The following is a 22,078-nucleotide window of genomic DNA, read 5'->3' as shown; positions in this document are numbered from 1 at the left end:
TGGAAATATCTCAAAGCAGTTTTATTCCAAGGAGAATTGGGATCCATTTGACTGGTTGTGGTCTGCTTATCTTGAGTTTGGTTTTGGTTTTCTCTTTTTATCGTGATGTGGGTTTTTGTTTTTATTCATTGTTGTGCACTACCCAGTCCTCCAGGATTGGGGTGGGTGATAAATGCCATTACATAAAATTTTAAACATGAACTTTGTACCTGCTAGATTTTCCACCTCACCTACTCCCCACCCCAAGAAACCAAGATGTTCATGTTCCCTTACAGAGTGATCAGATTCTTTAAAATTGAGAAGTTGCCATCTGTCAAAATGTTGGCAACCCTACAATCGTTCTCTCAGTGGATCATGCCAATTTCTGTAAAGCTTCCCTTCTTTACTATCTGCTGATTTGTAGCTAGTAGTGGGAAGCGAAGAGAAGATCTTTTCCAAGAAATCATCATGAAAATTACTGATTTTTTACGCAATAGTTTTAGGAAAGCAGTTATTACCAATACAGCATACTATATCATTCTGACTTTCTCTGCCTATCAGAAACTTTATACTGGTGGTGAAAAGCCATTTCCCCTGCCCCTATCACTAGGTAATCAAGGTGTCATAACAGCAATGTAACGTCACAGGCAACAACAAGAGACAGAAACTACACTGTCCAAATATACTTAATAGTGATAGACAATGGCATTGTTGACTTGACATGAGTAACTGGGTTTCCAAGAGTTAGTATGACATTTCAATGTCATTAGCATGACATTTCAGTGACAGATCAAACGACTAAGCCCATTAACCCTGAGCAGGCTAGCTTGACCCCAAACACACCCCATCATGTTTGGAGTTAAATTAACTTCCTCCACTCAGTCACATCATGCAAATTTCCTTTCCTCTCTACAATCATGGAAAAATCCTACAGCGTCTCCATAAAAATAGGGGCTCTTTTTGAATACTGTTTCTGCAGGTATTTCAGTTTTCAATGGACATAGACGTACACATAGCCACACCGGAAGGAGACTAAATAAGGGGCAACGTGGAAGTGGGTGTGCTCCTTTGATCCTGTCCACAGTGGTGCCAGCCCTGATCACACACTCTGATTTTTTTTTACTTAAGCAACAAAAATGAAAGCATGAGTTAAAGGGAAGTGAACGCCTACAAACCATATTTGCAGCAGCTTTATTTATTATTAAATCAATTATATTTATATATTGAATTATATCTATATCTATGTATCTATAATTATATAAATTATGTACATAATTTACAAGAATTCTGCCGGGCAATTCAACAGTCAAAACAGTCCTATGGGATGGGATCGTACATCTTCCTGACCCAATGTCTGGGGGAAAGAACCAGGTCTTTAAAACTTTACAAAAAACAGGCAGATCAGGGCATCCTTAATCATGTGCTGCTGATAAATCTCACTCTGCTCTTATCGAAAGTCATGGCTCAGATTAAAATAGGCCTAGTTAGGTAGATGAATACTTTTTGGAAGAAGCTTTGATGTAGTTCCACATCAAATATTGAAATATTTTTCTAGATTTTTTTTTCTAAAAAAGCAATTTATGACAGTTCTTTGTAAAACTTTTAGGACTCTTCCCTTTGTAGACAGGCTTCTAATCATTGTGTTCCAATGCAGGGCTTCTCAATCAGTGCAGTCTGTACTACACAGGGTGTACAAAAGGAAATGCGAGGTATAGGCGAAACATGACCCACCTCCCCAAATCCATGCCTGAGCAAGAGCAGCGGGGGGGGGGTGTCAAACTACTGGGACAAGTTTCCAGTTGTGTGTGCTGAGCCAAGGTTGTTTCTCGATCACGGGCATTGCAGAAACACTGCAGTGGTCAGGAGGCGTGAGCAGGCGGGGGCTGTTTCCCCACTCTGGTTGCGGAGAAATGCCTTGCCTCTGCTGCCTCCTTTCGGCACTAATTTCAGGGAAATTGGGGAGCGCATAGCAATTCTTTCAATAGAAACAAATCACATAAATATGGCCACGAAAAAAACACCCAGGTTTGTAAGATTGGTAGATGGAGGCTACACAGATCTTTTCTTTTCTTGTCCTTAGATTAGAGCATTTCCACATGGGGAGGGATGTCATTTCCTTCTGGCTGAAACAAACACTTGCCCTGGGCAACTCCTATATAAGGAGTGATTTGATTATCTCGTGTTTCTTGTTAGTCAAATGGAGCCACAGCCTTCTCTCAAAATTCGCCTGACTTATTTTCATGTATTTTCTGATCACGCAATTATTTGTTTTACATTTACAGCACTAAATATTGCCATCAGCAGTAGAGTTAAGATTTTCTATAACTAATAAACATTCAGTCATAACAGTATAGTTTCCAAGTCACAAAAACTACTAATTTCACTTTAGTCTGCTTTGCTCAGCCCACATCTCAAGTACTATGTCCAGTTCTGAACAACAGATTTGAAGAATAATTCAGAGAAATTGGAATACATTCACAGAAGGGTAATGAGGATGATTGATGGACTAGGAACCAAGGTCTACAAAAACAGATTGAGGAGAATGGCATGTTTAGGTTTGAGGAGAAAAGATGCAGGGAGATATGATAATCCTCTTCAAATACCTGAAAGAATGTCACATAGAAGAGTGGCAGGTTTTCTTTCATTCTGGAATTCAGGACACAAAAGAATTGATTTAAGTTACAGGAAGGCTGATTTTGATTAAAAGTTAGAAAAAAAAAATAGCAGTAAGAGCAACTCAGCATTGGAATCCGTTACCCAGAGTACTGATCTCTCCTTCACTAGATGGGTCCAAGCAGAAGTCAGAAAGGCATCCACTGAGGATGCTTTAATTTCATTTCTTGCATTGAACTCTTTATACTTTTATGGTCTGTGAATGGAAATATTACTATAACAATAACAACAATTATAAAGCCCTTTACTTAAAAATGAATTTTAAAAAATTAAAGCCCTTCATGGCATGGGGCCGGGTTATCTGAGGGACAGTCCCATCAGGTCTGGCAGAGAAGGCATGCTGTGGGTGCCGTTTGCCAGGGAATTACATTTGGCGGGTCCCAGGAGATCGGCCTTCTCTGCCGTTGCACCCGCCTAGTGGAATCTTCTCCCCACAGAAGTGCGATTAGCTCCATCCCTCTTAACATTCTGCAAGTCCCTCAAGACCTGGCTATCTGATCAGGCCTGGGGATCCCAGGGGACCGGGGACATTTTGAGATGGCTCTCTTATTATTAACCCCTCCTCTTTTGTGTAATTTTATCATTTTTTACTTGTCATTGTTTTTTTATCTATTTATTCTTTCCAATTGTTCTATGCCACCCAGAGTCACTTTATGTAAGCTGGGCAGCTATATAAATATGATAAATAAATAAACAAAACTGTTTACGTTTAACAATAACTTGCATGCCTAGAAGTTGAAGCAGTGGGTGAGCCATTCATGTCCCTTTCAAATGGGGTGGGGGTGGGCAGGGATTGTGATTATGAAAAATATGCCAAAGTTTAGCTTCAGTTTAAAATGAAGTTAGCAAAATTTCATTTTAAATTAATTTCTATTAGCTCTTAATTCTTCTTAGCTCTGGAGAGAAATTAGTATAGGTAAAGAAAACAATTTCAAAACATGGAACAACACTGGTTTTATTTTGATATCTCAGTTTTATTTTCTTTCATGGAAAAATCATATTCCTTAAATGGATTAGAATCCAAAAGGACAAAGAGAAAACTATGGAACATGGCTTTAAGTAGAAGAAAATGGATTGATTATGAACATGTACGTGTAACTTTTGTGTCTTAGATTAAATTAGTGCTTATCACTAATAAAAACTATGTAGAAAATCTGAAGTTTACTAGCAATTCTCAAATGTCATATGATATTTTAAATCTGCTTTTATTATTTGCTGCAAGTCTGTTTTCATATAGAATTTGCTCCAAGCTTAAGTATAAGCTTTTTCCTTTATAAAGAATAGGATCTTATTATGACATATAAAAAAAAATTTACATTCAAGGTTGCATGACAACTGGGGTTAATAAAATGTCAGTCTTTCTGAATTCACTGTTATATTGTACTTTGTACATGCAATGTACAAAAGCAAATACCCTTTTAAGCCTAATTTTACAATCTATTTATAAAAAAGCCCAGAATTTGTAATAAAATAGGTCATACGAATAAAAGGTACACTGAAACCAATATTACATTGTACATACAGTAAAACCTTGATCTAGTTTAACATATTTTCGATGCCACAGACAAAATTTCTATCCAGACATTCCTCCCAAAGTAAGCAGGTTTATTGCATCCAACGTAGTTCAGATGTGACACCTAAATTTACATTAAATTATGGTATATTTATGTCATTTATGCCGAATTAACGTAATTTACAACAACAGCATGATACAAGTGGTGTAAACTGATACAAATTATGAAATTCATGTCATTTGCACAATGATATCAATACAAATGTCATACTTTCTTATTGAGCAGATATTTGAAAACAATAGACAAGGTTACCCTCCATTCTACCTGTTAAATTCAGGTTTACTAGATATGCCTTTGGATTATCATATGGGCTCTTGAAATGGAAATGCTACTTTATATTAATAATAGCAATAGGTAGACTTGATACCTTTATAATTGAGAAGTCTATCAACTGAAGGCAGGTTGAAATATGGCTGATGTAAAAAACAGAGAACATGCACTGAGAGTCAGTGCAACCGAGAGGGAAAATGGTAGGACTCAGACTGGGGAGTTTGTGACCTCCCTTCACATCACCATGAGGTCCAGGGAAAAGGTGGGATAAATACAGCACTAAATAAATACTTTAAAAAGGCTAAGTTTAGGAATTTGTTTCCAAAAACAGTCAGGTACAAAAAATCCTGCCCGCCCTCAAGTCTTTCATTTGTCTTTATCTCAAGAGTTTATTTTAGAGGGTGGGCAGAGCCTTTTCACCGTTACTGATTTAAAGCAATTGGAAGTCCAAAACTGTTGCGCATCACTCAGAAATGGAATGAGGGTCCTGCTACTTTCCATCCAGCTGAGTTATTACTGACTATAATCCAGTATGATGAGATTGATTTTTCTAATACTTACGGAACAGCATAGGCACGAGCCTACGCAATGTATCTTCCTGGTACATTGATGAATCTATTTTATACTGGCCCAGCTCCTAACCCTTTTATCAGATCATATCTACAGAACCAATCTTCTATACAGAAGTTTAATCAGCAATACACATTTTGGGAGTGATGGAAACGTTTTCAGATTGACTTATTGGATGTGTATGCCACCCTATCAAGCTGGATCAAACAAGCTTTTGGGGAGGCGGAGAAGCAGCTAAAAAAAAGCGTTCACCTATTTAGAAAGAGAGCGGACAACCCTCTGAATTAGCTTAATCATCTCAACTCATTGCTGTGCGATCAACCTTTTCGTCTTGAAACCTGGCCTTCTCTCCTGATCTCCACAGCTTTTTTTTTTTTTAAACGTATGGTCAAATTATACTGATCTGGAAAAGGACTATAGAAGAAAGAGCTATTTTGTTCTCTTTCTCTAGTCCAACTTGCTTTCCGCTGGAAAAAATGTGGGATAAAGAATATTGTGACTACATCTTGTAGTTTGAGTCAACCGCCTGGTGGCTGATGACACATGAACATTATCAAATGCAAAGCTGTTGCAGAGACTCAGTGGGCTCACTATCAACAGATATTACAACAGATCCTCACAATGGCAGCAAAGCAGAAACCTCTTTCTCTAGCAACTGTTGAATGTTTTTCCACAAAGGGGTAAACCTGTGGACAATAAGATCAACCGGACCACAGATGAAAAAGATCAGAAGAAGATAGAATATGGTCTATCCTTGGCTCCTGCTTTAAGTTCAAGCTATTATTCTCAGAGAAAACTGAGTAAATTTCATACTAAAGTGGTTCACCCATGTTTTATTGTATAAATTTTAAATTTGCTGAATAGTAACACTATTATGTAAGCTTTATGTAAGTGTGCTGTTAATCTTAAAAATAAAAATTTGTGGCTCCAGGGTACCTCAGAATTGCCACTAATCCCCTAAACAGGCTAGGAATGCAAGTACAATATATGCTTGTATATCTACAAACAGCTTATATATCTGATGTCTGAAGTTTGTTGCATCATGCTGTGCTTTTCTTACCCAAGCAGAACTGAAACTGAAATGTTAGCGGCAGTGAAGGATAAAATTCAAATCAAGCTGTGATTACATCATGTGTAATTTGGCCTATGTAGACATGACAAGCAGCAAGCTGCAATTTTGCACTTTTTTTCTTAACAAGTGTAAGCACTCTCCTGGTGTCAGCCTCTCCCTTCTCCTCAGCTGGAATGGGGTAGAGAAAAGAGTACAGGCACCCAGTCCAAACTTTTTTGGGACACATCCTCAGATTAGTATTTCACTTGTAAATAAAAATAAACAGCAAGCAATCTATTCAAGTATTTGCTGTGGGGAATCCCTTAGGAGGCCAACTGAAGGTTCATAAAACAGTCTGCAAAGTCTTTCTTTTGATTTAAAAAACAAAGGGGGTTGGGAGGAGAGGGAATGAGAAAAAAGGATATATCTGTACAGGGTGTCAGTCTTGCATAGCTTCCGAAAGAGTAGCGTGAGCTTACTCTGTTGCAGCTAAAAGCAAGGAAACCATGCCCTCTCCCCCCAAAGGTTATGGCACAGATTTTGAGGGCTACAGTCTTCCCTGGGAAAGCAGACATGCTCCCCAAAGCTACAGGCACCTATAGGACCCTGCAATTGCTACCTTTTAAAATTGCTAAATAACAATACTAATGCTACTCATAAATAAATATTAATAAATCATACCTCTCACCAAACAGTCCCCACAGGCTTTGCTCGCGTCGGTACCCCGTATGATCCTTTCAGGAGGCCATTTACGCTTTTCTTCAGTATCACCTAGCCAGCCGAGCGAGGGGAGTATTTCACAGAGCCAGAGCGGGGCTGCCTCGGCCGAGAATCTTTCCCTCCCCGTTGCTCATTCTTCCCGAGAGACGCCAACAGCGGCCCATCAGGAACAGAAATAGGAAAGGGGCCAGAAGGGACCCGAGGGGCGCGGGGAAAAGCGGCGCCAGGGGAAGGAAACCGCCGCCCGCCTCACCCCTCAGCAGCTCAAGAGTCCTCGAGAGCTCCGGCGGCGCCTGAACTGTTCCCATGGCGACGGGCGGCCCGTAAAGCGCCCTTAAGGCCGAGGCTGAGGCGCGAGGCGGTAACCGAAGCGTCACCCCGCCGCCTCCTGCCCCGGCATGCACTCGATGGGTGGGGGGTTGTGCCCCCATCAGGAACAGAAATAGGAAAGGGGCTAGAAGGGACCCGAGGGGCGCGGGGAAAAGCAGCGCCAGGGGAAGGAAACCGCCGGCCGCCTCACCCTTGAGCACCTCGAGGGTCCTCGAGAGCTGCGGCGGCACCTGAGCTGTTCCCATGGCGACGGGCGGCCCGCAAAGCGCCCTGAAGACTGAGGCTGAGGCGCGAGAAGTTCACCGAACCGTCGCCCTGCCGCCTCTTGCTCCGGCATGCACTCAATGGGTGGGGAGTCTGCGCCCCCTCCTCCTCCTCCTGAGAAACAAACGGTCGGAAATTCCAGAAACTTCCCAAGGTAAGGGAGTACTGAACTCCATGACAACCTGGGTGGCATACAATAATAAAACCATTACTAAAAATATACAACTAAAAATGTATAATTTTATTTAAAAAAAATTTTTTAAATATTTTTTTAAATAGAATTGTGTTGATTTAAAAAAAAACCGGTTCAATAGTGGAACAGTTTGCCCAGAACAGTTAAAAATCAGAAATATCACCTTTTGAGACTGACTTTTTTATGACAAGGCGTAAGTTTTCATGAGCAACAGCTCACTGCGTCAGGTGCATCAAGTAGCTTGACTGAGGTGGGATGAAAATAGGTAGGGATCAGGCTGGGGAAAAGGGGACGGCACAGTAGTAATGCAGATGAAGATCAATCAAATCTTCCTTTATTACAGTCAAAGACCAGCATGAAGATTCAGTGGAAAAATAGTAGTGAACTTCCCTTCCCAGGAGGTTCCAAACAGTGTGGATGGCCGCATGTCAGTCTGGAATGAGTGGGTGAATTCTTGCACTCAATAGGAAAGTGGACTAGATGGCCTCTAAAGATCCTTCCAACTCCTACAGTCTATGATAGGCATCCTGAACTCCATGACAGCTCTGGATGGCATACAATAATAAAAGCATTACTAAAAGGATTCAAGTAAAAATGTACACTTTTATTTCTTTGCACTTAGTGAAACTAAACATGAATATAATTACAGGCGCCATATGTCTACAGGCAGGACACTGACCATGCTTCTGAACAGAAACTTCATCCACCAGAAGGTGAGCTTGCCACAGGAGGTGAGATCAAGCGCAGATATTCTTTATGTTTAGAAATTATAAAACAATTTACATAAGTAAAGCTAACCTTGTGGTCTTTTGCAGGTATGGCTTCACGTACACTGTCCAAGGTAAGAGAAAATATAACTCCTTTCATAATTTTTATAGCAGCCTGTGCTAAATGGTCATTGTTCTTCTTTCAAAAGAAGTATTGCATACATTATTCAGGTGTGAGCTGACTTCACTTCAGTGTAACTTTAAAATCTCTCTATCTTGTTTTTCCAGTCCAACCACAAAATGGATTAGACTTTTACTTCTCCACCATACAGTATAGTCCCATGCAGGTTTATTTGGAAGCCAACGTCCTCTTCTTGGGTCTCTGGAGCCATGGAGTGTGTCAGTTCCCCCTTTGAAGGACTCCCATATTATATGGCCCCTTTGGCCTGTGTGCCAGCCTTTGAGGCCAACTCTTGGAAAGGCTGGAAAACTCCCAAGAGGCGGGGTGAGGGTGGAGGTAGGCAGGAGGAAGTCCGAGTTCAATGTAATCTAAGCCTTTTATGCCTCCCACTCCTGTTTGGAATTTAGAGCAAAGGGCAGCTTTGGAAGAGGATGGAAGGACTCACACTTCTTTTTATCCTAATTTCTGGCCAGCTGGTTAGAATCCATACTTGAGAACAATCAAAACATTCTCTGGTTGGAGCCTTCTGCTTTATGGATAGGATTACTTTAGTATTTGGTAATAAGGTTCTGCTAAGCTGTTCTAGATCTTATATTCCACCTCAATATTCTAGTAAGAAACTTCTGTTCGGACAGCAGTTAGGATGACTAGTGTGTTGATTCAGGGCCAGCATCTACAAGACTATACAGGACTATGTGGTCCCCTTTACTTTTAGTGGTAAATAGGTAATGATTGTAGTTTGGACAATTGTAGCAATTGTTTTGCTAAACCCACAAAAGTATTTTCTTTTTCTTCATTTTTGCTTCCTTTTATTGAAATACAGCACAGCTTAACCATCATTAGACTGTTCTCTGAATGCCACACAATGATTACACTTAGAACTTTTCACTGAGTATTTCTCTTAGGCCAAACTGGTTAAATGAAATCTGTACTCATGGGATGCTAATAAAATATGTGTGCCTGAAGTACATAAAGCTGAAAACTGCAGATATCAAGAGTGTTTTAGCAAATGGGGTCAGCGATATGTACCTAAGCTCACTGTCCCCAGTGAATTACATGGATAACCCATTAATGGAATCTTCTCCATAGATGTTCTAGAAGAGGATTTTCAAAATTTGGTAGCCTGTGAACACCACATATATTAGTAATTAGTTTTGAGTCTTAGTTAAATGAATCACTAGTTGCCATCAACTTCTGTATTCTATCAGATTTTATTCTGGCTTGATTTTAGCAAGAACTTGCTAAACTTGGTTCAAAGTTTAATAGGGTTCATAAAGACCTCAGGAGGCTAAAAATAATATGTGTAAATAAAATAACTTCTTTAGCATAAATAGTTTAAACAATAAATGATTTAGCAATAGTCAATCCTGAGGAAGTGGAGAAGGTTCTTGCAGATGTTTAGATCGGCTGCCTCCATATTAGATCCATGCCCCTCCTGGTTCATCAAGGCTGTCCAGGAGGGGGTGTGCAATTGGGTTCAGGTGGTGATTAATTCCTCCTGAAGGGGGAGGGTGGTCCTGCCAGCTCTTAATGAGGTAGTGGTGTCCCCCCTTCTCAAGGGGCCATAGCTCAACCCAACTAGTCTGGACAGTTTTCATCCAGTTTCCAACCTTACCTTTTTAGGGAAGGTTGTGGAGCAGATGGTTGCACTGCAACATCAAAGGACTCTACATGAAACGGATTATTTGGACCCCTTTCAGTTGGAATTCAGGCCAGGGTATGGGATTGAGACATAATTGACCACAGTCTTGGATACCTCCAGCGGGAGTGGGATGGGGGTAGTACATCCATCCTTGCCCTTCTTGACCTCTCAATAACTTTCAGTAACATTGATCATGGTATTCTTCTGACCGGCTCTGTGTTGTGCTGGTTCTCCTCCTTCCTACCCAGTTCCAATTGTTATTGATAGGAGGGAAGAGGTCCAGACCACGGCCCTTAGTTTGTAGGGTGCTATAGGACTCGGTCTTCTCCCCCCATTTAACAACTCCATGAGGCCACTGGGTGAGGTCATCTGATGGTTTGGAGTGAGGTATCATCAATATGCTGATGATACCCACTTTTCTACCCAGCTTCCTGAGTGATGCCCTCTGAGTGCCTGGAGGCTGTGGGGGCCTGGATGGGGTGTTTGAAGCTTCTGGTGCTAGGGATCTTTCATCTTTGGTTCTGGATGGGGTGGTACCACCTCAGACCGATCTGGTGCATGATCTGGGGGTCCTTCTAAACTCATGGCTCTCTCCTCCTGGTTGTGGGTAGGAGGGCCTTTGCATACCTTTGGGTTTTGCAGCAGTTGGGTCCGTTCCTGGACTGGGAAGCCCTGCTCACTGTCACTCATCCCATTGTGACCTTTCATCTGGACTACTGCAATGTGCTCTACATGGGGCTGCCCTTGAAGTGCATTTGGAAGCTTCAGCTGGTGCAGAATGCAGCTGCGTGGATAGTAAATGGCACTTGTTACTTGGTGCATGTAACATCATTGTTTTGTGAGCTGTGTTGGTTGCCAGGGTGCTTCCAGGTGCACTTCAAGGTGCTGGTTTTCATCTTGAAAGCCCTTCATGGCTTGGGACCTGGTTCTGTGAGGAATCATCTCTTCCCGATTGCTTCTACCCATCTGATTTTGGACTGGCAGGACGGACATGCTCTGGGTCCCATCATCTAAGGAATGCCGGTTGGCAGGGCCCTGAAGGCGTTTCTTTTCTGCCGTAGCGCCTGCCCTATGAAACGTTCTTCCTCCAGAGATTTGGATGGCCCTTACCCTGCTATTGGTAAGGTCCTAAAGACCTGGTTCTGGGCCTGGGCCTGGGTCCCTGAGTGTGTGAAGGGACCTGTCTCTTGATTTGTTAGCAACTGTTGATTGTGATACCTTCTTTGGCTTCTGTGTATTTTAATTTTTATATTTGTAGTTGGAATTGTTTTTAACATATTTTAATATTGTTTACCTCCCAGAGTCACTTGTTGAGATGGGCAGCCATACAAATTGATCAAATAAATAAATAAGGAATCTTTTATTTATTCATATTTGTCTTAAAGATTTATACCCTCCCAACCTCCATAGGAAGGGTGGGGAACTGGAAGCTTTAACGCTAGGCCTGAGCCCATTTTGTAGCCCCCACAACTTTATCTGACTACCACTGCTGAAAATTACTGGCAGTTTCACACCATTCTGAGTCAAGGAACAGACAATACAACGAGTATAAGCCTAAAACAGATTTAACATAGTTGTTTTTTTTTAAGTAATTTCCCCAAACTTAAACCCAAAACTGGGAAAACACACAGAACATCCTTGTGCCACCTATGTTTGTGTCATGGCCCCAACCATACACTTTACTGTGATGCCAAGAGTGACCCTTACCCCTGCAACACAGATTAAGGCAGCCTCAGCCAAAGTTGGCCCACCTCTTCTTTATGAAGTTCTAGCATTTTACAACACAAATAAAAACATAGAATTACAGAAGGAAACAGGGCAGAAAAAGCCATTCAGTAGTTCAAATGTTAAAAGAATGGTTAGATAAACGCAACAGGTTTCTTTGTCAAAGGCCAACCAAAAACAGAAGACCTTCACCACCTTCTGAAACATTATTTCAGACAAACTGGGATGAGATCCCTGGACAGTCATCCTTTCTCTTTGATTCTTACGTGTGTCTCCTTTTGGATATAATCTGCCTCAAGTCTTGCCAGAAAGGTTATTTTACTGAATTCCAAAATCACATAACATCATTTGAAAAAGGATAGCATGTACTTTCTGGAAGGAAAACTATCTTGAATTTGACATATTATCCTAAGGGAGATGAGACAGGAAAAACACAGTTTCCTCTCAGAGGACCTCTACTTTTTAAAGGTAAAGCATGTGGGGAAGCCCCAATTTTTCTTTCAAGGAACTGTACAATTGTTAAGTATGAGTTGCACATCTGTGGAATTTCTTAGGCCAACATGTGGATCTGCGTGTAGCTTTGAGGTCAAACACGGAGCTCCAAATAGTGGCTGAATTTTATAGTGCGTGTCTTGCTTCAGAAATATTACAGGGGCTCAGCTCTCTTACAGGGCCGCTGTACATCTGCAGTGGAACAGTTGGCAGATGTCAACATGCCAAAACCTTCTAGGCCAGCACAGGTAGTCTAAGTTTGCAAAACTCTTTTTATTTTACAATTTAGTTATGCTTAATTTCAGTGATTTTTCCAAGCTACATATCAATAGAATTTTGGTTAAAACTGTTTTGCATCTTTCAGCTCAATTCAAACAGCGGCAACCAAGGGCAGTTCCATTCTTCAAACTATCCACGTAATCAAGGCAGTAATCCTGTCAGCAGGTAAAAAAATATATTGGGTGTTTTTTTAAAAAAAGAAATTTAACAGAAGAAGAGCACAAGCAAGCCACTGGCACCTCTCAACGTCTTCATTACTAAAAATGAAGTGACCAGAACCAACTTAGGGTAACACTGTACTCTCCCTGCACTGTTGCGGTTCTTGCTTCTCAGCTTCATTCTTTGCTCTTTGTCTAGGCATGAAAAAAGTGTATTTCCTGCTTTGCTTGGTTAAAAGCATTGAGCTCATTTTAAAACACCCTTTGGAAAGTATCTTGCTCGGTGCACTGGCATGTGCAGAAGTGCAAAGCACCAACATATAAGTCGGTGTTTAAAAAAAAAATTTGAAAAACTAATTGTGGAAGAGGAAAAGTATTGTAGACATTGAGATGCGTCTGCTTGCCAAGGAAAGTATCTGTGGGAATGGCTTCATATGTAGTTTTTTATACAGGGTTGCTGATGCCTTTTCCTAAGAGGCACGATGTCCTGATCACAATTTACAATTTTAGCTTCTTTCATTTTCCAGTTCCTGGAAACCCACCACTTAATGCTTCGCTTGACAACCTAGTCCCTCGTCTCGTGGAGATGGAAAGGTTACAGCAGCTAGCCATCCTAAGAGAACGGACGAGGGCGGCTGTTTATTCCACTCTGTCTGCTAACGATCCCATTACGCCTAGAACAGATTGGTTAAAAGCATTAAGCTCATTTTAAAACACCCTTGGGAAAGCATGTTGCTCAGTGGATTGACATGTGCAGAAGTGCAAAGCATCAGCGTATAAGTCGGTGTTTATAAAAAATACATTTGAAAAACTAATTGTGGAAGAGGAAAATTATTGTAGATGTTGAGATGTCTGCTTGCCAAGAAAACTATCTGGGAATGGCTTCATTTGGATTTTTATAAGCCCTATTAATTAACGTGAATTTACTATGAATAGCAATAGTTAATAATTAATAACAACCTTAAGGGTCCCCATGTGGAGTGATTTAAATTTCTATGCTTTCAGGGCCATTCTAAGCAGAATTTGAGAGCTCAGGGTCTCCATTGGTGACAGTGGACATAACGCGCATTTTGGACCTAATTTTTCTTGCACAGCAGGTATGTAGGGAGCTTAAATATGGGGGCCTTTCTATATGGCCTTTGCTGAGGTCAGATCGCTTCCTAGTCCCAATGAAATTGGCCCCCCAAGATCTCCACAGGGCAAATAGCCTGATTAGGAAGGGGCAGCCCAGGTGGTTTCTGTGTCTACATGGTCTCCTATGGGCCCTTAGGATTTTCTGGGCAAATGTGCAGCGATTCCCTTTGTGCTGGTTACATGCTGTCAGCAGGAAGTGTCCTGGGTGATTCATGCAATTCCTCCCAAGTGGTCTCCACCTCTTAGTTGATCCCAGTTGGCTCAATGCTTTACCAAAGACCTGCAGGAGATGAAGTTGTAGAAAAGATGCTAGAGCACTGGCAGAGAAAGAGAAAAGGTGAATCTAACTCAGAGTTCTTCTGACCTGTGAACTCTGATAAAGTAGATGAGGTGCTCTGCATGTGCTGTCGGTCACTTGTATCCTTGATTCGTGCCCCTCCTGGCTCAGGACCTGGGGAAAGTGTTCCTGATTGAATCTAGCTGATCGATGTCTGACTTGGGAAGAATAGTGCCAGGAGTTTTGAAACAGGCCGTGCTAACCGCCTCCTAAAGAGGCCCTTCCTGAATTTGTCTGTATTGAAGAACCATACAACCTGTCTCTAACGTCCCCTTTTTAGGGAAGGTTATTGAAACGTGGTTGAGACACACCCTGGTCCTTCTTTGCTCAGGATTCAGATCAGGGCATGGGCCAGAGACTGCCTTGATTATCCTTGTTGAAGGACGCTTGCTATAATCTGGATGGGGGCAATGCATTGCCATCCTTCCAATATTTGCATCAAGCCTTAATTTGATGGAAATACAAACCCTTATTTCAGATTTTCACATGGACTTCAGTTGCAAATGTAGTTTTTTATACAGAGTTGCTGGTGCCTTTTCATGAGAGGTACGATGTAATGAACACAATTTACAATTTTAGCTTCTTTCATTTTCTTTTCAGAGACTTCAGGAAACCTGGTACAGAAAGACCCTCTGGCTCAAGTAAAATTTATGGAAACCCACCACTTAATGCTTCGCTTGACAGCCTAGTCCCTCATCTTGTGGAAATGGAAAAGTTACAGCACCTAAGCATCTTAAGAGAACGGACGAGGGAGACTGTTTATTCCACTCTCATTGCTAACCATCGTGTTACTCCTAGAAAGAATTACACCAAACAAAAGAGGCAAGGCCACTTGATGGTTCAGGTTGTTGACAAGTGAAGTTGAATGCAGATTTCCAGAATTCTAGACATGATGGGCAAGAAAGAGACATTCCAAAATGCACCTGCCAACAGTGTGAGGGCCACAAAAATTCTGCAGCACCTATACATTCATCATCAAAGCTGCCCTGAGCACCTTGCAGGAACTCTATGTCCACCAAACCTCCAGGAATTTTAAGCTTGAGCGACATACATGCACTACCATCTCTGCCATACCCTTCCTTACCTGTTGGTGGAAGTTCAAAGAATGAAAAAAGAAAGATGGAGAAGAAAGTTCTTAAAAAAAAAAGGTTACTTTTAAAGAGTAACCTCCCTCCATCTCAAAAACTAAAATCTGCCTCTCCTATTTCAAAGGAGGAGTCCCATAGTGTTGATCTCCAATGATCTCTAGAATGAAACCATTGTTTATCAGTGTTATTTGTGCAAAACAATTGAGCAAGACCATTTTGGGCAGCTTGGTTTGGTTTGCAGGCTTGCTTGGGTTTGCAGACTCTGATCAGACTCTTTTCCTCCCCCTCTCTTAGCTCTGCCTTGCAGCAGTCTTGCAGCTCCAAGAACTGAAGTTTTCTCTTGCTGTCTGAAGACTACTGCTCAGGTGCTTGCCTTTGGGCTGGAGTTTCTCCTTCCCAGCTCTCCCCAGTTGGAGAGGGTGGGGCTTTTTATAAAACAGGAGAGGGCAGGGCTTCCAATGAAGGTGATGGTGGGGTGGTTTAACTCTCCTTCCCAGGCAGCACCAAAACTGGATGCCAGGAAAAAGAACTGCCTGCTAACTCCAGGTGCTGAGTTCCCTCTTCCACATAAATGCAAATTAAGAACTAGATGGAGCTATCCAAAATGTTCTTGCTCAATTGTTTTGCACACATAACACTGATAAATGATGGCTTCACTTAGAGTTTTTCTGGAGATCAATACTGTGGGCTTCTCTCTTTTCCTCGACACCCACATTCTTGCTTTCAGTTCCCTTTTTATAAAACAAACTCTCCAATTAAGGCAGCACCAAAACTCTGGATTCCAGGAAGAAAAAAATGACTGCTTACTCCAGGTGCTGAGTTCATTCTTCCCCACAATTATACAAAAGTATTTAGATGCTTTTCCCAGATCTGTTGACATTTGACATTATTATTTCTACATTTGTATCAGATAACCATAACCACAGAACAATTTTTTATGTAATGTTCAGATGTATATTGTTTAAAAGAGTTGTAGTAAATAAAGTAATTTGGTTTCTAGTAATTCATTTTTAATATTGCAATTAAATTATTTGAATTGAAAAATGGTAATAAGCAAATAAAACACTTGATCATTACAATCTTTGGTTCTGGGGAATTATTTGATGAATGGAACAAGTTAGAAATCCTGCATATAGTATTAAACAGTACAATAGATATTATTAATCACAGCCTACTTAGAATGATCTTAGGGTCATCTAATTCAGGGACTAGTATAAAGTCCTTATAATCTCTTTCCAGTTTTAAGTATATTCCAAAATGGGAAGGACTATACTGAAATACACATTGGATAGGAATATATTAAAATATATTGACCTCATTGAAAATGACTTTTATTACTTTCAGGACATTATTCTGGGGGTCCAGTATTACAAAAAAAGTGTAATAAGATTGTTTTTGAAATCTCATTTTTGAAAAAAAAGTTTCAGCACAGTGCAGAAATACTAGGTGAAGTAATACCAAAAGTGCAGAACCAATTGGGTCTGTATAAACTGATAGCAGATAGAATTATTTTACCTCTCCCATTTAGGAGCAAGCGCATAGATGCTGCATGGCAAGAACAATGGTATGAACCTCTTGAGGATTAAATGAATGGGTGAGATATAATCAATTAAAGGCACCCATCAGTAGGTGTTGGTCTTATGAGTCCTGTCTGGCTGGGAAAAACTAATGTGCCCGTGTGTTCCTCACCCATGGAAACTTTGTGCCAACTGAGAGGGTTTCAGGGCAAGTGACAGCGGCATCTGGCCCTGGGCTACAAATGCTCCTACGCCATGGAGGTCCAACTATTGTTTCTGCTGGCCAATTGATGGGTGGCCTCCAGGGAATAAGTCAGTTTCCCATTGCCATTAATGGGGGGAAGTAACACTCACTGTTTCTTCATGTATGACTCTACACAGCTTTCCCAGAGCACAGGCAGAAGAGGGCTTTGCAAAAATGATCCCCCTATCCCATTTTTTCAGAATCAAACAGAACTGCTCTGAGTCAAATGTTGTATCTTTATTGTTAATACACAGGATGGGTGTCCTGGCTTTGCTTGTAACCATTCCAACATATTCCTATATTGCTTGTAGAAACTTCAATATATTCTTAACTATAGGAAGTGGTTGAGAGCAGAACAGAGGAAAATGTTTCATTGTTGAATCTGAAAGTTGTTTTGACTGCCAGAAGTCTTCTGGCCTGAAATCGATGTTCCAAAGTTTGAACACTGCAGTAAGGTTCGTGTTCACACAAGATACTGAGCAAAAATCAAGCAAACCACACAATTGCTTAGTGTAATGTCCCACTCTGTCAATGGTCTTCCAACAGAAATTAAAAAAAAAAAAATTATACTAGGGATGGCAACCTAGTACTGATTAAAAGTCCAGATTCCATCTCCCAGAACTCCTAGCGTTTGGTCTCAAATAGAAAATGAGCTTGTGAAGTTGTTGTGTAGCAATTCAGAGTTCATGTAAATCTAAAGATTTGACTGTTCTTCCATACAAAAATTCCCTCAAAAGTATAAATCACCTAAATTGTATTTCCTATTTCTCACTGATAAACTATTTGTATAATTTCTCCGATCTCTAAATACCTGTGGAGATCAGTGGAGAAATTCACCATCTTAACATAGCTGGGAGGGGTACAAACAGGACAACCATGACCCCCACTCCCAAAACTCGAATTCTGAGATAAAAACCTCTGTGTTAAGAGAACATGCAGCAAACATAGAATGTTGGTAGATCAGTAAGGATGGGGTGTCCAGAATATCAAATAGAAATTTTTGTAGCAATAAATTTAGTCACTTGTTTCTTCCGTAAGATTAATCTTTAGCATTATGTCCTTTGATGAGCTGCATAGGCATTACCCTGTTTGCACTGATGAAATGATAGATTACATTATTATTAGAAGCAGTGCAAACATGTAGCAAAAAGTGGCAAAGCTTTCATGGACAATACTGTGTTTAAGTACTCTGATAGCACATCTGAAAAGGGCATATTGGAGTTTAGTTATCGCCTCCTTCTATTTCAACCAGGGAATGCATTTTCCTGGCAAGACAATTAAAGATTAATTTCAAGAGCAAAAATTGCTGCGCTTCAGGAAAAGTGCTACCATTTGTTTTTACTGACTGCAAATACTGTTATTCCTTCTTAAGATTCATTTTAAAACTAAACTATCAACCCTTACATCTGTTGAGTCTCAGTAGCACTTATTTCTGTATGACCCTTAGCACATGAGTTTCAAAAGGGAGCACACTCTTAAAAGGAACATGCACATTCTTGGTTTTAAATAATGAATTCAGAACACATCAAATTAAATCTTATAATTAAATTGTTTCAGGATATCTTTAATAAAAGGCATGCTTAGCACAGACCCAGAACACATATAGGCTTTAAATAACAAATGAATTTGCAACTCTGCATTCCAAGAAATACTAAATGTGTGTGAACAACAGTAACGATTAAGTCTATATAAATGCACTTCCAATGAAACAAGTACAGCTATTCTCCTTTTGGAGACTTAGATATTTATTTCTAAGGCTGCACCCATTTTAAATAAAATTAGAGATAAGTGTTCTGCCTTTCTGCTACTCATTAGAGTGTTCTTCAGACTCTTGCAGAAGCCATAAAAGGTGGTTACTTCAGTTGGGATCAGGATTGCCATCAGTAAGCAAAGCGGTCATAAAGCGTAACATTACGTGACCACACCACTTAGCAATGGCAATCCTAGCAGTCCTGGCTGCCATTGTTAGCCCAGGACCGTGCAGGTCATTGTGTGTGGGGGGGTGTGCCAATACAGAGCCCAGGGGGGTGCACAGGTGCTATGGGGGTGCCACGAGCAAGCACTACAGCATGCAGGTAGGTTGAAGGGGGCTGCAGAGGCACTATGGTGTGCAGGCAGGTCAGTGCTGCAGATGGGTGTGTGCTAGTGTGGATAGTTGGGTGATATGGAGTACAAGATCCCTGGGATCTCCCAGGTCTCCATGGGAGAAAAGTGGCAGGAGCAACTTGCAACCTTCCTTGCTGGCTTCCCCATTGACTTTGCCCATGCAAAGCCAGCAGGGAAGGTTGCAAATTGCAATAATTTAACCATTGTCGTGTGAGCTGGTTGCCAAGCACTGGAATCACGATCATGTGACCATGGGGGTCCTGTGACTGCTGGAACTTTGAGGAGTTTGTAAGTACCTCTCATTCAGCACCATCATAACTTTGCACTGTCACTGAATGAGTGGTCATAATCCAAGGACTACCTGTACTTTTGCATGAATTCTATAACACTTGTTATTTTCACAGGAAGGCAGTCATAATCATTTCTACACCAGGAAAAAATGATTGAGCAGGGTTCCTTTTTAATTAAAGTAGACTGAAAAACAGGAAGTGATCATAGGCATTTTGGCTTTAAACGATGCATTTAAATAGAATTTGGATTATTCAATTCCTCGCTCTTTTCCCTGGGGTAGAAAATTTCTGGTGCTCCTGATGTTGCTGAGATGCAACTATCAGCATTCTTAACCACTAGCCATGTTGGAAGGGTCTGTTGGGAATTGTTCAGCAATTTCCAGAGAGGCATCTCACCGAATTTCTACCAAAAAGACTTTTGAAATATTTATAAACAGATAAAATTTCAAACTTTATCTACATTTTATATTCAAGTTCAATATCAGAAAAACAAATGTTAAATAATGTGCTTGTAGCACATTAACATTTAATACATTGTGTTGATGTTGATGTTTCATGAACTAGAACCCAGTATCAGATAGTGCTGTTCATGCTTTAGAAATTATTCAGAGGTGCTTTGGGAGCAAAAATTCACCTCTTTAAAATGCCTACATCCTTTTTCAAGATTCCTTGAAATTTTGAGTTGACTCATTACAGCAGTGAAATCTTTCAGGCTCTCTTGAAAGCTTGAAAAATGATACAGCAGCTTTAAAGAGTTACTGCATCCACAAGTTCTGAAATACCTTTTCAAAATCTTTTTTTAGCATGCTCAGCCCTAATATCAGGTACTACATATTACTACATACTGTTCATCTGAAAGATATGTATGATATATGGAAAATATTGTCTTTCAACTGTTTTCCTGTTGTTTCTGAGGCTTGTTAATAATATATTTTTAAAATTTCTCTCATTTTACTAGAACTTAAATAAATAAATGCCATTTACAGCCTTCAGCCTTCCCAGTGTTTGGACTTAAGCTCCCAGAATTTCCCAGCCAGTATGTCCAATGCTGAGATTCTGGGAATTGAAAACCACACAAAGCCCATGTGATATAGTAAAAACGTTAGACTTGCTCCAAGGAGGCTCAAGTTCTAGGTCATCTTCATCCACAGAAGCTCACTGGGCAACTTTGGGACAATAGCTCTCTCAATCCAATCTATTTCACAGGGTTGTTGTTGTGGAGCAAAATGGAAGGAGGAAACCCTATGCACTCCACCTTGAACTCCTGACTGAAAGGTGGGATACAAATCTAACCAATAAATATAAAAGGGGTACACATTAGAGAAGACTGAGCTGAAGAGGATGATTAGTTTGTAAAAAGTATTTCCAATTCTCTCACTGGGGAGCAGAGGGGCAATGTCCAGAGAAATGGCAAATCAGTAACGTGATCTCTGTCAACCATCCTGTTAAATGAAGTGGTAGCTCATTACAACTCAGCTGCTGACGCATATAGTGTTACTGAACTATTTTCTGTCAGAATTCAGAATAAACAAAGAAACTGAAAAATAAGCTTTATCAGAGACAATGTTAAAAATAAAAAATGAAACTTTATTAAAGGAAATGTCTGTTTCACGCTGATCCACAGCTCTGTTACAGCTTGTCAATTTCAGTGGCAAAAACATTATCACTCTGAATTTTCATAGACTGGTTCAGCTTCTTGAGCTCACATCAAGCCATGTAAATTTCTGTCAGAGATTTTCCACTTACCCTATATAGGAAGGGAAAGATATTATTAGCAGAGTATTATCACTTACCAAAATTGTTCCTAAACATCTTTATACAGTATATTATAACCACCTATGCAGTAGCACAAAACACCAATGAACAAAATAAAGCATACAGTACTTAAAATGTATTTCCAAGTCTGACATACTATTACAGAAGTTAGGATTTTAAAAAATCACTTATGCTTCATCACAACCTCCTTTTGGGATCTTTTGTAAAGCTTAGGTTGGCTTCCATGTGAAACCACCTTATTCATAAAATCTAAATAGGACTGCTGGATAAGGCAGAACAAAATCTAATCTACAAGTACAGTATGGATTTGGACTGGATTGCACAGAATTAACTAGAACAAAACCCAGCTGGTTCTTCATGCAGAGATCCAGATTCACATACTGTGTTGTTCAAAACAATGAAAAAGACTGAATAATTTATGTCCATTTTAACATCTGAAACACAGAGCATTAATAGTAGGCAGCCAAAACATACTTAATGCAAGCTCCAAGAAAATGTTGTCCCCTACGACTATACACTTATAAGGTCTTAACAGTATGTTAGAAATCTTACTACAGCATTTGATTATACCCTGAATGGGGGGGGGGGCTCCATAATAAAGTATTTAAAATACAATCAGTTGCCTATCTCAGTTTTACTACAACAAAAATCTTATCACCCAGAAATGAAACCAACACATTTTTACAAAAACACACCACCACAATAATACTATGCTAAGAATTGTCAGCATGACAAACTGTAAATGAAGTCTATATCTGTGAGCTGCGAACAAAAGAAA

The 22,078-nt window shown here is 40.3% G+C and overlaps 1 protein-coding gene across 2 annotated transcripts; it reads left to right on the top strand.

The window, feature by feature from the left end:
- The first annotated feature begins 7,084 nt into the window (after window positions 1–7,084).
- LOC112540935 (uncharacterized) lies at window positions 7,085–16,361 on the top strand. Of its 2 annotated transcripts, XR_015793981.1 has the most exons (6): window positions 7,085–7,585; window positions 8,274–8,337; window positions 8,440–8,465; window positions 12,736–12,815; window positions 13,814–13,905; window positions 14,880–16,361. XR_015793981.1 is itself a non-coding variant. In XM_025168221.2 (5 exons), the coding sequence occupies exons 1-5, from the start codon at window positions 7,503–7,505 to the stop codon at window positions 14,966–14,968; spliced, it is 342 nt and encodes a 113-aa protein (XP_025023989.1). In that variant the 5' UTR covers window positions 7,085–7,502; the 3' UTR covers window positions 14,969–16,361. The 2 variants fall into 2 exon arrangements, 1 of the variants encoding a protein (XP_025023989.1); XM_025168221.2 differs by lacking the exon at window positions 13,814–13,905.
- Window positions 16,362–22,078: the final 5,717 nt, after the last annotated feature.

This window comes from Python bivittatus, unplaced genomic scaffold (genome assembly GCF_059951505.1).
Source record: "Python bivittatus isolate LINGU-HERP-01145 unplaced genomic scaffold, Pbiv_v1 ctg000840_np1212, whole genome shotgun sequence".
Taxonomy (NCBI): domain Eukaryota; kingdom Metazoa; phylum Chordata; class Lepidosauria; order Squamata; family Pythonidae; genus Python; species Python bivittatus.
Note: the sequence above shows the minus strand (reverse complement) of the source record. Positions and strands in the feature narration are given on the sequence as shown.